The sequence below is a fragment of the Sceloporus occidentalis genome, unplaced genomic scaffold (assembly GCF_023333645.1).
Source record: "Sceloporus occidentalis isolate IW3139 unplaced genomic scaffold, rSceOcc1.0.p SCAF_76, whole genome shotgun sequence".
Classification (NCBI taxonomy): domain Eukaryota; kingdom Metazoa; phylum Chordata; class Lepidosauria; order Squamata; family Phrynosomatidae; genus Sceloporus; species Sceloporus occidentalis.
The window spans coordinates 1,785,360-1,800,076 of NW_028317056.1; the positions used below are offsets into that span (position 1 = coordinate 1,785,360).

General features: G+C 44.5%; 1 protein-coding gene across 1 annotated transcript; it reads left to right on the forward strand.

The window, feature by feature from the left end:
- Positions 1–647: 647 nt before the first annotated feature.
- On the forward strand, positions 648–13,970 carry LOC149285737 (syntaxin-binding protein 4-like). The gene is made up of 19 exons (XM_089494825.1): positions 648–694; positions 2,521–2,594; positions 4,606–4,701; positions 4,976–5,045; positions 6,094–6,168; positions 7,401–7,483; positions 7,886–8,012; positions 9,705–9,837; positions 9,938–10,044; positions 10,581–10,731; positions 10,854–10,920; positions 11,026–11,123; positions 11,311–11,407; positions 11,889–12,025; positions 12,605–12,688; positions 12,786–12,851; positions 12,935–13,138; positions 13,560–13,670; positions 13,872–13,970. The coding sequence occupies exons 1-19, from the start codon at positions 648–650 to the stop codon at positions 13,968–13,970; spliced, it is 1,926 nt and encodes a 641-aa protein (XP_089350951.1).
- The last annotated feature ends 747 nt before the right edge of the window (positions 13,971–14,717 follow it).

A 14,717-nucleotide genomic window follows, 5' to 3' on the forward strand; every position in this document is an offset into this window, starting at 1 on the left:
AAAACGCCAATTACATATTTAGGAAATTTTTTGAAGTTGACTTTGATTTCCAGATCGATACAATTGTGCCTTTGATCATGAAAAATTCAGATTCCAAAAAAGAAAAAAAATTTGGGACAAATAAAAAAAAAACAAAAAAAAAAAACGCACATACAAAAAAAAATACATTTTTAAAAATTTGCGGAGAAGCGTCAGTTACTCCCGAAATCTAACATTTTGGGGGAGGGGTGTTCTGTAGAATTATTCTTCATTTCGATTTCAGATTAGGTGCCGGTACTGGCTACAGGTGACCCCCCCCACACACACAAAAAAGTTAAAATAGATGATTTTTCCAAATTACAAAATCTGTCATTTTTTTACAATCTGTTGCGTGGGATTCTAATGCTGCTCCTTGACTCCCAAAGGAATTTTTCTAATAACCGTATCATTTCTCGAATTTATTCGGGTTCTAATTAACCCTTTGGGTACCGGAATGGGAGCCCTGCACACACCGTTCCACCCCGCTGTGTGAAGGTCCCCGACGGCTGTCACATGATCGCCCACCCCTCGCTCCGCCGCTCAGATCCTTTTTTTTTTTTTTTTTTGCTTTCCCCGCTCGGTGACCTCGCTCGGTAGATGCCGCCTGCCCCGGCTCTGCGGCCACAAGGATGCCGTCGGTGTCCGTCTTCTGTAAAGGAGCCATGCTGATCAGCAGGTGAGTCCAAAGCACCCCACCGGGCACCTCCATGCGCGGGAGGGCGGACGGGGCAGATGTCGGGGGTTTGGGTTACGGAGAAGGAGCGCGGCGAGAGCCGTCAACATCTCTTTATCCCAGCTGAGGCGAAAGCCACCGACGTCTACTGGAATTCATCCAAGACGGGGGCGACAAAGCTGCGATCAAAAGGAAATGCCCCCCCTTCCACGATGTTTCATGCCCTCCTTTATTTACTTTCCCTTATTTATAAGACAATCTGATAAATGTAACCCCCCTCGTCACAAATGCCCCTGGCTGCTTCCACACATCCTCAATTTGCTCCGCAGGTTAATTGCCACAAATCCCAGAGGTGGAGGGGCAAACATTTCCATTTGCCTCTGCCTTCCAACGCCAAGAGTCCCAGCCAGAGCTTCATCATCTTCATATACTACTTCTTACGCCGAGGCTTGAGTTATCTATACCCAGGAACAGGGGGTTTTGCCCCAATCTCAGGGTCTCCGGGGCAGATTCTCAGGGGTCACACAGTCTGGAGAGACTGCTTTTGATCCCAGTATGTTATGGTTGATCTCCCTGCTTGAATGCAGGTGACTCGATTAAGTGTATCTTTAAATAATGACAAGTCAAGGTTTCCATGACGACCAGTGTTAGAGCCAATTGTTTGACACATTTGACGAGTCGCTGCATAGAATCTTCACAATGGGCTATTAAAGGGTTACAAAGCTATGAAGAAATGAATGGGTTAATAACGTCAACTGCAATATTCTGAACCCATGTAAGAAAAATGCCTTTTGCCTTCATTCAGCCCCTCCTCTGTTTTTAACCATTTATTTGCTCTAAATCATACATTTTTTGCACTACGGAGGTTTGTGACGGTTTGTGGGAAATATTTATTGGGGTTCATCATAAATTCTACCACCTTTTTTTTTTTTTTTCAAACTTCTTTTTATTTAAAGCTTTTTTTCTTTTTTATGTTTTCTTTGGTTCGTCACGATAAGGATACAGAAAGAAAGAAGGGGGGGTCACAAAAAATAAAATGCAGTGTCAGATCCATGGTAAATTTCTACTACCACCTTTTTTTTTAACCCAAAAGAGTAAACGGGGCTTTCATTTCTTCTGCCTGCACTGACCTTGGGCCCTGACCTTGAACTCTTCACCTCCTTAATCCGTCTCTGGTCGGTCGAAGCCCTTGTGGACCCACCAGTAGGGTTGGGCAGTCAAACTATACCTCCCGAGGTTCATGATGCTTATATCTAAGTCCAGAGTCCTAAGAGAGAGGAGAGACGTCCAATGTCCAAGCAGGCAGAAGAGTCCAGGTGAAGCTCAGATCACAAGCCAAGTGTAAAGCAGGGCAGGAACAATCAAAAGAACGGTCTGATATCCGAGATTCACGTCCCAGCCAAATAAAATAATAATTTTTGGTAAATAGGGCAGATTTTGGCTATTTTTACTTACTTTCTCTGCACCAACAGTGAAAGAGGAACGATAGGATTGTAGAACCAAGTGGTGGAGGGGTGGGGAGCGCTGCTTATAGAGGAGAACCTTGTAACCTTCTACATTGTTACATTCGATCAGGTGTGTAACATGTAACAGAGTCTGAACGCCCCCCTCCCCCGCGCTAAATATATCTTCAAATTATTTATCATTAAATTATTCAACAATTTAAAAGATGTGGTTTTTATTCCCAGTTCTTTTTATTTTATTTTTTTTAAGTATATTCACTTTAGGACTAAAATCTGAACAAAAATGTATGATAAAAACTGTAAAATGCTATCAAATGGTTAAATCTTTCAGCAGATCCAATCTTTTATTAATTTTTTCCTCCCCAGGACATTAATGGGTCCTTATGGGATGGATCGAACAGTATATTGCATGGAATTTAATGACTGCACCAATGGATTGGGTAATGTCTTATATTTTATATTATTTTTATTATTATTATTATTATTGTTTTAATAAGTAATGAATTAATTTTTGTTTATAGCGCCACCATATTCCATAGCGCTGTACAATGGGATATATATATATATTTAATGATGGATCAGAAAATATTTAATTCTGTAGCATTCATATCGCTCAGTTTTATCACAGCGTTCATTTATAATAATGCAAAGGTACTGAGCGATTCACCTGTGTGCAAGCAAGGTATCCAAACATTGATGAACTAAAATTCCCATCATCCTTTGACAGCTAACGCAGCCGGTGCTACAGATGGGCAATTTCACCAATTTAATGGGTTAAAAATTATTAAATAAATAATAATATATAAAAAAGCATTTTGTTTATTTTGATATTTTTTGCTATAACTACATAATTACGTAAATTACAAAAATATTTAAGCAAAAATGTATTCAAATTGTTTGATGAAAATCCACAGATTTCTTTAAAATGTTTTCTTTAAAAGAAATCTTTTTTATTCAATTAAATTACATTTTAATTTCTTTAAAACTGCCTGGAAATATTATCCATAAATAATAAAATCACGAGTTTTATCAGAAATATCTCTATAGGGATATGTAGTGTTTGAGACCTCTGGGTAACGCCTCGGCAGAAGCAAAACCATAAGGAAAATATTTCGCCGCCGGAGATGAATGAGAAACGCGATTGGTTAAAAAGCTCATATTATATAAAAAAAAAATATTATAAATATTTACTATAAATGTGTTAATATTTATTATAAATATTATTATAGTATTTATTATTATATTAATTTTGTATTAATAAATAAATCAAATAAATATTATTTCATAAAAAAATCAGCAAAAATACTTTTTTTAACACTAAATTGTGGTAAGGAACACATATTTTAGGCAGTTGGATGGACTGGCGTTTCGTGCCACGCGGTAATCACCCCGTTCAGCAATCAGATGGGATTTGGCGCCCGCCGGCGCCCGGGATGAAAGAGGATTTGTGGAATTGTATTGGAAATACTCTATGAGACCATTACTTCAATTGCATCAGGAGACCAGCGGGGGTGGGAGCCGGGCTCAGAAAGAAAATGAGATATAAAAGATATAAACCGATTTATAGGAAAATGCTCAATAACCTAGAAAGAGGAAGAGGGGTAGTTTATGGGCGTTATATAACCCAGCAGCAGATCTTACCCCCGGCAGCGGGGTAAGAAGGCAGCGGAGGGTATGAAGAATGGGTATGCGGGTACAGGGTGTGACCCCCTGCCATAACTGGGAACTGTCAAGGTTTTACCCCTGAGTCTCAGCGTTTTTTTACCCCAAAGGTGAATGGGCAGATTTGCAGGGTTTTTACCCCCAGTCTCAGGGTCTCGGGGTAAATGGGGCAGATTCTCAGTCACACAGATTCTCAGAAGCCGACCTCGTATTCTCCTCTGACTTAATGATATCTTAGCCTCCCAATTGGTGCTTTTCTCCCTGCTTTATCACAGCTGGAATCCCTGCTTGAATACAGGTGACTCCATACAGATTGTCTTTACCTCCCGGCAAGTGACAGTTTCCATGATGACCATTATCAGAAACATTCGGGCTGCCACCTAATAACGAGCCCCTACAATAATGATGCGTTAGTAAAGGTTTCATATTTGGGGGGTGTGGGGGGCAGGGAATTGTTCCCAAGTATACGTTGGACGGGGATCTTTACACTTACAGGGGCTTCGAGCTGTAAATAAACACTGATGGGCAGTGAAGGGGATGTTGAGGAGCAGGAAGAACACATATTTTCATACATTTTCCTCCCGTTGTACAGCGCTACTGAATATGATGGTGCTATATAAATCACTAAACACGTGCTTTTATATTTTAATACATATATATATATATATGTTACAGAATTGTCTGATAATCGTGGATAATATATTATCTATCTATCTATCTATCTATCTATCTATCTATATACATATAACAATATATTTTTTATTTGTTTTTTATGTTTCTGAATTTCAGGGATAAAGGTAATCGGAGGACTTCGGGACAGCAGCAGAGAGGAGTACGGAGTTTACGTCAAAAGAATCCTTCCGGGCGGCGTGGCTTATTCTGATGGTATATTAGATTAAGTCCCCTATCTGGGTCAGAACTTTTTTACTGAGAGGGTGGTAGATAAGTGGAACAGCCTCCCAGCAGAGGTGGTAGAGGGTAATACAGTGAGGGGATTAAACATGCATGGGATAGACATACGGCTCCTGAATCTAAGACGAGACCAATGACTGATTACGATTTGAGTCGGACAAGACGGGGGCCGAATGGGGCCGATCTGGGGGCAGATTCCAGGTTTCTTTGAACCTAATTAGTGTTTTTCTGTTTTCTCTACCCACAGGACGGCTGCAGCCTGGAGATCAGATCCTGGAAGTGAATGGAGAGAGTTTATTGGGGGTATCTAATGAGAGGTAATAACTGCAGCGTATGGTTTTGAGGAAATGCTTCTACAGCAATTAATTATCCAAAAACCGAAAAATAACCCAATACCCCCAGAGTGCTGACCAATAAGGATTCAGGTGGGAGATCACGTAGAGTCATATCTAGAGCGAGTAAATCGGGAGAGAAAAGGAATCAATCAGGCTCGTGCGATAATAATGCAGAGGGCTGGGTGGGCATCACGCATGGGGATTAATATTAAGCGCTACGGAATATGATGGCGCTATATAAAACTATAGATAAAAATATTAATAATAATAATAATTCATAACAGGAGGAGATTTGGACTCAGTGAGGACACCTGGTGGCTGATTTGCTAACTGCTTTATACTATTGTGTCTATCAGATAAAAGGGAAAATGTACTTTTGTTTCTCATTATAAATATCACTTCTTATTATACTTTTTTTTCGGTTTTAAAATCATGGTTTTCCTTTAATCCAATATTTTGGATGGCTGTTTACAAAAACTACCCCGTACATTAAGTTCTTATGAGGGGAGGACTCAGTAAAGTGTGGGTGCCTAAGCGCTGACAGGGTAGGTAGGGTTTTTAAGTGGTTCCTTATAATTTGCAGGACGGGGAGGGGGGGGCAAGGGATTGGGTCCATGCCCCTCCAAAGAGGATTTTACTTTTTTTAAACCCCCTCACAGCAATGGGCTGGAGATGGAAGGGTCAAGATGTCCTCCCTTGGTTATTAGGGAACTCTGGTGACCACCATTTAGTTTGTTTTATTTTATCTTTCTTTTTTAATTTTTTTGTGAGTTGGAAGGAAGTTTTACTTTACTGAGAGGATAATAGACAAGTAGAACAGCCTTCCAGCAGAGGTGGTAGAGGGTAATACAGTGAGGGGATTAAACATGCATGGGATAGGCATACGGCTCCTGAATCTAAGACGAGACCAACGACTGATTAAGGTTTGAGTCTTTACAGCAGAAGAAACGGGCGACTAGATGGGGGCCGGATGGGGGCCGATCTGCCGGCAGAGTCTATGTTTCTAAGACCTTAAACTTTCTCTCGACAGAGCTGTTGATATTCTGCGATCCGCGTCGGCCACCAGCTACATGCGTCTTCTCATTGCCAGAGATGATGAAGCCAGGTAAGGGTTAATGTTCACGTTTTTACATATTGTGGAGGATGCTGGGAGTCACAGCACACGGAGTCTGGTGTCTGTCTGGGGTGTCCGAGTCCTTGGTCTCATTTCTTTTATTGTCATTTAATGTGCCATCTAAGCATTGCATTTAGAGGTTTATTCACTAAAGCGGGATCTTACAGTAGAGTTACAGTTCCAACTGCGCTTATAAAAGTTACAATTAAACTCTCCATTATGGACCTCAGTCCGTTCAAGATACAAATACCAGGCTTGGCTATTCATAATAAACGATGAAGTTAGTGAGTTGAAGCTGAAACTCTGTGTTACTGAGAGGGTAGTAGGTAAGTGGAACAGCCTCCGAGCAGAGGTGGTAGAGGGTAATACAGTGAGGGTGTTAAACATGCATGGGATAGACATACGGCTCCTGAATCTAAGACGAGACCAACGACTGATTAAGGTTTGAGTCTTTACAGCAGGAGAAACGGGCGACCAGACAGGGGCCGGATGGGGGCCGATCTGCCGGCGGGTTCTGGGTTTCTGTATAAATTTGACGGGTTATTTTTTTTATTATATATCGCATATCACTTTAAAATATACCGTATAAGGGCTAAAGAACTTTTGGGATCCAATTGATTGTTTCCGTTCCCTTTGTAACGTTACGATGGAATCATTTGTGCGGGGAGGAAATAATATGGTTTTAATGTTACAAAGGGTTAAAACCAACCTGCGAGAGGCAGTCGCTTTAATCTTCAGACGGACTTTGTAGCATTCAGTGTCCCCGGGTTATTACATGGGAAGGTCATGGGAGACGGACCCCCCGAGGGTTAATCGGCTCACTCCGGCCGATTCGCTGACACATTTGCTAAGCAGTCCTGATATCATAAAAATAACTTTAAAGCCGGACTCTGCAGCGGTCAGGAGAAGAGGACCTTAACCCTAAAAATGCCGGAGGTGCGATGTCACAAGCTTTGGTTAAAGGACATAAAATCTCCCAGCAGATCGGCCCCCGTTCAGCCCCCGGCCCTCTTCTCCTGCTGTAAAGACTCAAACCTTAATCAGTCGTTGGTCTCGTCTTAGATTCAGGAGCCGTATGTCTATCCCATGCATGTTTAATACTCTCACTGTATTACCCTCTACCACCTCTGCTGGGAGGCTGTTCCACTTATCTACCACCCTCTCAGTAAAGTAAAAGCTGAAGATCACTGATTTAATGAAATCATCTCTTCCATGCATTCCAGGAAGGAATTCTCTGAGCTGATGGAAAAGTACGGAGCACACAGTGACTGTGGATCCTCCAGAAGTTCCCCCGTCATGCACAGCAGTGAGTATATCACCGACGTATTGGTTTGTCAGTGAGGAGTGTGGCAGCTTTCTGTAGCAGGATTTGGTCATTAAAGGGCGATTTCACATCATTTTTTTAGCACACTGTCTTCTCTTTTACCCCAGTTGTAGTTTTTGCCCCATAATATAAATGTTTTCAGGCAGCTGCATATCAGCCGTTTGTATGATTCTCGCTCTGTTATCTGATCCCCGATCTACTAAACCCCCCGACTCCTTATCATACTGCCTGTGGGGAACAATAGAACGTCTCAGTCTTAATCACCAGCTGGACACTGTGACTAATGAAAGTCTATGGAGGAAAAGACGTAATTAGCATTACTGTATACAGTGCTGGGGTTCTTGTATTCTTGGACAGATCATTTCTAACGCCTGTCCTTCTCAGGCAGATATCTGGAGAGCACGTCCTCGGAGTCTTCCTCCCGTTCCCAGAGTCCTTTGCTGCTGAGTCCGGCCAGCTCTCACGGCCAATTCTCAGGGAGTTCTTGTCTGTCCCACCACTCACTTTCAAGGTATGAAACACTCAAGTCCCCCGGATAAACCGTGTAATATAAATGGAGAGTGGTGCTGAGAGTGGTGCAGTGTGTTGTGTGTGGCTGATGTGGTGTGCTGAAGCATGAATGTCTGAGCGCGGGTCAGAGTAATGTCATGTGCGCAGCTGAGTAGTGGCGTGTGTGTTGCTGAGTGTGGTGTGTGTGCTGCTGGGTAGTGGTGTTTGTGTTGCTGAGAGTGGTGTGTGTGTTGCTGAGAGTGGTGTGTGTGTTGCTGAGAGTGGTGTGTGTGTTGCTGAGTGTGGTGTGTGTGCTGCTGGGTAGTGGTGTTTGTGTTGCTGTGAGTGGTGTGTGTGTTGCTGTGAGTGGTGTGTGTTGCTGAGTGGTGGTGTGTTTGTGTTGCTGTGAGTGGTGTGTGTGATGCTGTGAGTGGTGTCTGTGTTTGTGTTGCTGTGAGTGGTGTGTGTGTTGCTGTGAGTGGTGTGTGTGTTGCTGTGAGTGGTGTGTGTGTTGCTGTGAGTGGTGTGTGTGTTGCTGTGAGTGGTGTGTGTGTTGCTGAGAGTGGTGTGTGTGTTGCTGTGAGTGGTGTGTGTGTTGCTGTGAGTGGTGTGTGTGTTGCTGTGAGTGGTGTGTGTGTTGCTGTGAGTGGTGTGTGTGTTGCTGAGAGTGGTGTGTGTGTTGCTGTGAGTGGTGTGTGTGTTGCTGTGAGTGGTGTGTGTGTTGCTGCGAGTGGTGTGTGTGTTGCTGTGAGTGGTGTGTGTGTTGCTGAGAGTGGTGTGTGTGTTGCTGTGAGTGGTGTGTGTGTTGCTGTGAGTGGTGTGTGTGTTGCTGCGAGTGGTGTGTGTGTTGCTGTGAGTGGTGTGTGTGTTGCTGCGAGTGGTGTGTGTGTTGCTGTGAGTGGTGTGTGTGTTGCTGTGAGTGGTGTGTGTGTTGCTGAGAGTGGTGTGTGTGTTGCTGCGAGTGGTGTGTGTGTTGCTGAGAGTGGTGTGTGTGTTGCTGTGAGTGGTGTGTGTGTTGCTGTGAGTGGTGTGTGTGTTGCTGTGAGTGGTGTGTGTGTTGCTGTGAGTGGTGTGTGTGTTGCTGAGAGTGGTGTGTGTGTTGCTGTGAGTGGTGTGTGTGTTGCTGAGTGTGGTGTGTGTGTTGCTGTGAGTGGTGTGTGTGTTGCTGTGAGTGGTGTGTGTGTTGCTGTGAGTGGTGTGTGTGTTGCTGAGTGTGGTGTGTGTGTTGCTGTGAGTGGTGTGTGTGTTGCTGAGAGTGGTGTGTGTGTTGCTGTGAGTGGTGTGTGTGTTGCTGTGAGTGGTGTGTGTGTTGCTGTGAGTGGTGTGTGTGTTGCTGTGAGTGGTGTGTGTGTTGCTGAGAGTGGTGTGTGTGTTGCTGTGAGTGGTGTGTGTGTTGCTGAGTGTGGTGTGTGTGTTGCTGTGAGTGGTGTGTGTGTTGCTGTGAGTGGTGTGTGTGTTGCTGTGAGTGGTGTGTGTGTTGCTGTGAGTGGTGTGTGTGTTGCTGCGAGTGGTGTGTGTGTTGCTGTGAGTGGTGTGTGTGTTGCTGTGAGTGGTGTGTGTGTTGCTGTGAGTGGTGTGTGTGTTGCAGTGAGTGGTGTCTGTGCTGAGTGGTGAAGCTATGGTTGGAGTCATGGTTCAGTGGCCCTCAGTTTGGTTAGGTTTGCAAACAAAGTCTCTGCGCCGCGGCTTCATAAAACTCATAAAATGTTTTCAGTGACTCAGGGATCCAGAATATCTCCGTGACAAAGTCTACCGGCCTTGGAATAGTGATCAGCGGAGGCTCCAACCGGCAGGACGGCCCAATGGTCTACGTTCAGGAAGTGCTGGCCGACGGGGATAGCTGCAGGGTGAGATCAAACCCTACGGGCGCCAACCTTCACGACCCCGATCCACCAGCATTTTACACAAAAGTTTTTATTGAAAATACATATATTTGTCTGTTATCAGGACGGACGCCTCCGAGCCGGAGACCAGCTTCTTGCTATCAACAAGGACTCAATGGTAGGAGTCACCAATGAAGAAGCCAAAAGGATCCTGGCCAGATCGAGATTCAGGTGGGTAATAACGGTCTCCGAGGACTAAGCATGATGGAGGTGGAAGGTCCATGGCCTCTAATGTTTGAGTTGTGCAGTTCCACATCTGGCCACAAGAGGCATCTAAGGCATGATGTGGTTTCTTTAACTGGATCACTGCTAGGTTCCTTCAGTGTACTTTTTATTGAGCGTGTCACACCCTTTATAATGCCTTTATAATGTCCGTCCCTTGGACCAAATAGGGCCATCTCAGGAGCTCCTAGGCTCGTATTTTACATGGACCTCCTCGTAGACCTTCGCACACCTGTTAGGGCAGCTTACATAGTGAGACTGTAGAATTCCAGAAAGCCTGCACTTTGAAGTGTGATTAGGAAAAAAAGAGTTCTTTTCCATAGGCAACCCCATATTGTTTGATTAGTGGTCTTCCAAGGGGAGATCCAGGAGCCCAGATGATGGGCAATTTTTTGTAGACCATTTCAGGGGTTAACCGTCACACGTTGCAGTAACTATTGGAGTATTTACGCAAAGTACATGGCATTTTTCCTTATCTGATAAAGGCAAGACAGCTGCACAGATGTCTCCTTTATGCCTACGGCAGGACGGATTTCGAGCGTCTCAGGAGCCAACTGCTCCGGCTTGGGGCAGCAGAGGAGCCTGGGGCATTGCCTGCCCTGCTGCAGACTCAAACTCCATGTTAGATCCCCGGAGGTAAGTGCGGCCGACGGACATTAGCGGTGGGGCAATTGGTACAGTGACATCATCAAAAATTCAACAGCTGAATAGGTGTGTATGAAACACGTATGTTAAGACGGTTTCGATATTTGTTTCAGTGCCGCCATGAGAACCACGTGCCTTCTCCCTCCCCTGATATCTGCCCACCCGAAGTGACCGTGTCAGGTGAGCATCCGCGGCAGGGTCCAGATCTAGGCCGATAAACGTTATATTTTGTCATGTATTCTTTATGTATTAATGGATGTCGTTATCGCGCTTGTTGCGTTTTAGCTCCAATGTCCCCACCTAATCACAGATCATCTGCTGGAACGAAAGAGAAGGTCTCGCTCGACCCTCGTGTCCGACTCAAGGAGGAGAAGCTGGAATTGGTGGGTCCAAGGGCAGAGGGTTGTTGTGGCCTTTATTGCCCCCTGGTTCATGTTGCCCCTACTTTAATATACCAGAGCACAGTCCACACAACCCCCCAAAAGACCCCCCCCCCCCCCAGTATTGGTGCCAGGACTGTGAGTTCTGTCAGACCCAACCTTGGCTTCTAAACTCGTTCCTCCGTTACAGATCCTGGAGTTCTTGGGCCTCGATGTTCCAGAAGAGAAATTAAGAGAACTTCATCAGGCGCTGATAACAGACTGTCAGGGGACGGTGGCCTACGGGGGTAAGTCTGGAACCCGGGGATTCCTGGGGAAAAAGCTGGCTTCCACCATGGCAGTGAGCAGAAACTGTCAGTTTTCCACCCGTTTCCATGAGGGGCCATTGTCCAGCAGATGAACTTCCGTGGTAGCTGCCTGGGGCATTTTTCAACCCGTGAAGAAACAGAATGGACATGGTGGCAGGAGAAAGGTTTAGGAACGCATGCCCATTTCCCCTCCTACCCCTTACAGTTTAAGTGTTTGGGAATAGCCCCACCTGCGACATCATCTTCCCCACCCACCCCAGTCACCGGGCCTGCCATTGACGTCAACTCATCCCCAGGGCCTGCCATTGACGTCAACTCATCCCCAGGAGAGTGGGCTCCGGGTAGCCGGATCGTGCCCAGGTTTGGACATCATCTGCTGTAATGCGGCTGCAGCCGAACCCTTGGTGGTTGCGTTAGGGAAATTTTATGTGAATTATATTTAAATCTCTTTATTTTTCAGATTTCCTTCAGGTTATGCGCGACAACCTGCAGGATGAATTAGAAGACGCGGGCCTGGATTACAGCTCCCTGCTCTTCACACATTACCAAGTGGCCAACTTACTGGATACGTCCGCGTTTTACTCTCCCATCGATAAGGTGAGGGGTGGTCTGGGGGAGCTCTGGTGAAAATCAAGTGCAAGTTCCCCCAAAAAAGTAATCTTGACAAAACCACAAAAAATATGTTGATAGGTGTGATGGGAGTGAGTTGGGATGCGTGGTAGGTGTGAAGAGAGTGATGTGTGATAGATGTGATGGGAGTTATTTGTGATAGGTATGAAGGAGTGAGTTGTGATGTGTGATAGACGTAAAGTGTGATAGATGTGATGAGAGTGATGTGTGAAAGAAATGAGAGAGTGAGTTGTGATGTGTGATAGATGTGATGGGAGTTATTTGTGATAGGTATGAAGGAGTGAGTTGTGATGTGTGAGAGGTGTGATGGGAGTGAGTTGTGATGTGTGATAGTTGTGAAGGGAGTGATGTGTGATAGATGTGATGGGAGTTATTTGTGATAGGTATGAAGGAGTGAGTTGTGATGTGTGAGAGGTGTGATGGGAGTGAGTTGTGATGTGTGACAGGTGTGATGGGAGTGAGTTGTGATGTGTGACAGGTGTGATGGGAGTGTTGTATAACAGATGAAAGTGAGTTAGTTTTTCACTCTACTTGTAGGAGACAGAGGTGCCGAGGTTCAGTGACAGCGCCGAGCTCCAGCGGCTGCGGGTGGAAGTGACTGACCTTAGACAGGAGGTCCGGCGGCTCAAGGTGAGCGTTTTGGGACAGGGCATTTTTCTCAGTATATTTACATTTTTAGATACTTTACGATATACGATTATTGAAAGAATACTTCCTGTTTCCTCAGAGATTGCTAAAGGAGGCAGAAAACAGTAAAAGGGCGGCCGAGGAGGGACTAGAGAGACTGAGCCAGGTGAGTGCAGACCTAGATAAATCTTAGAGCGCTGTGCCGTTATCATCCCCAGAGCAGTCTAACGCTCCCTGCTTGCTTCACAGAAAGTAATGGGGCTTTTATCCGACAATCGGTGCCTGCAGAACAAACTGCACGTGGCGGAACTTGCGCAGCACCGGGCTCACAGCGCAGAGCACGATTACGAGGAGGTGGTCCACCTCCTAGAGACCGAAATCACGGAGCTGAAGAACCAGGCGTCCGCAAAGAAGAACCTAATGGCGTTAGAGTTCCATGAGGTGAGAAACAAGGTTTCCCAAGATTCCTGTCTCACTCTGCCGCCGATGGGCGTGCGGTCAGCGCTCCAACTACTCCTGATTTGTTAGGGAAGTTAACCTACATTTGTTACATTTTTCTGGGACGATCCCAAAAGCAATTTCCAACTTTTATCCAAAACGAACATTAAGCCAAAAATGCCATTTAGAGCGTAGAAGTAGAGGTGGATTCTTATTGGTTCAAAGGTATAGCGGATCCTGGAAAGGATCCAACTTGTGTTGGATGGTTTTATTATTTTTTTCGCTTCACTATATTATTATTATTATTATTTTTCCCATATTGTTTAAATCCCGTTAGAGGGTACTAGTTGTCAGAATGTAGAGATTATCCTATAGTCCTTTAGGTAAGTCAGGTGACTCATATTTTAACCAATCATATCGTCCTTTGTATATTAAGGGTTTGGACCTGAATCGAAGGTTGTCTTTATCCGACTGCCAGCTACGGAAGTCCGAGATGTCTCGGAAACACCTGGAGTTGTCAAATGAGAAGCTTCTCGGCTTTGTCCAGGTAACTCGGGTGGATAGGTAGACAGGTGGGGAGAGATTTCTGAAGAAGAGACCTCTGAGAGCTCCAAATCTCACGTAACTTTACAGCTTTTTCGTTTTGTGGCCCAATGAAAGATATCAACTTTGACCAAAGACTCCATTTTTCTCTTGGGCTCATATATATAATTTTAATGCATTTATCCATTTTTTCCTTTTCACCTAGAAAGTCCAGCAAGTGCTTGCGTCTTCACTTCAGAAATCCGACGTCAAGCGGTACGATCTCGAAAACTTACGCATTCTCCCGATTTATTTACCCAATTAACAGAATCCGCTCCCTCTTTCTACCTCAATGGCTAAAAAAACCCACAAAATGTTTCAAAAATAAAAACGGGGGAATATTTTCTAATATATTTAGATTAGAAACCTCCATTATTTTTGTAGAGATCATAATATGGAGAACAGTCTCGGGGAAAGTCCTCCCAGCGTGGCCGTTCCTTCGATGGAGTCGCTCGCAACAGAAGTCAGCGACATTCTGGAGTCCTGTAATGGTGAGCGATTCTCGATTAAAGCGGAACTTTTATTTAAAGCTGCTGTTCCACCTAGGGTGCCTCATGAAATAGCCCCAGATAGTTGAGAGGGAGAGGGGTGTGATGGGTGTGTGTGATTGATAGGTATGATGGGAGTGAGGTGTGATGGGTGTTTGATTGATAGGTATGATGGGAGTGAGGTGTGATGTGTGATGGGAGTGATGTATGGCTTTTCCTGTCCCCCAGACTAACAGTGTACATTTTCCATACATGACATCAGGTGTGTTTTGGGATGTAGGAGATTCTACCACAGAGGAAATATATTTCAAAATCGTAAAATCAGAGTATTTTTAAGGAATAAAACGCTGGTGAAATTTTTTTTCCAGCCTGTCCGTTCACTTGTAGCGATTTCCAGAAATACCACAATTCATCACATCAATCGGGGTAAGTGAAAATACATGGATTTGGGAATTTTTATTTTATTTTTATTTATGAAAACAATAATTCCCCAGTTAAATTAGTAAAAATTCCATGTCTGCCCT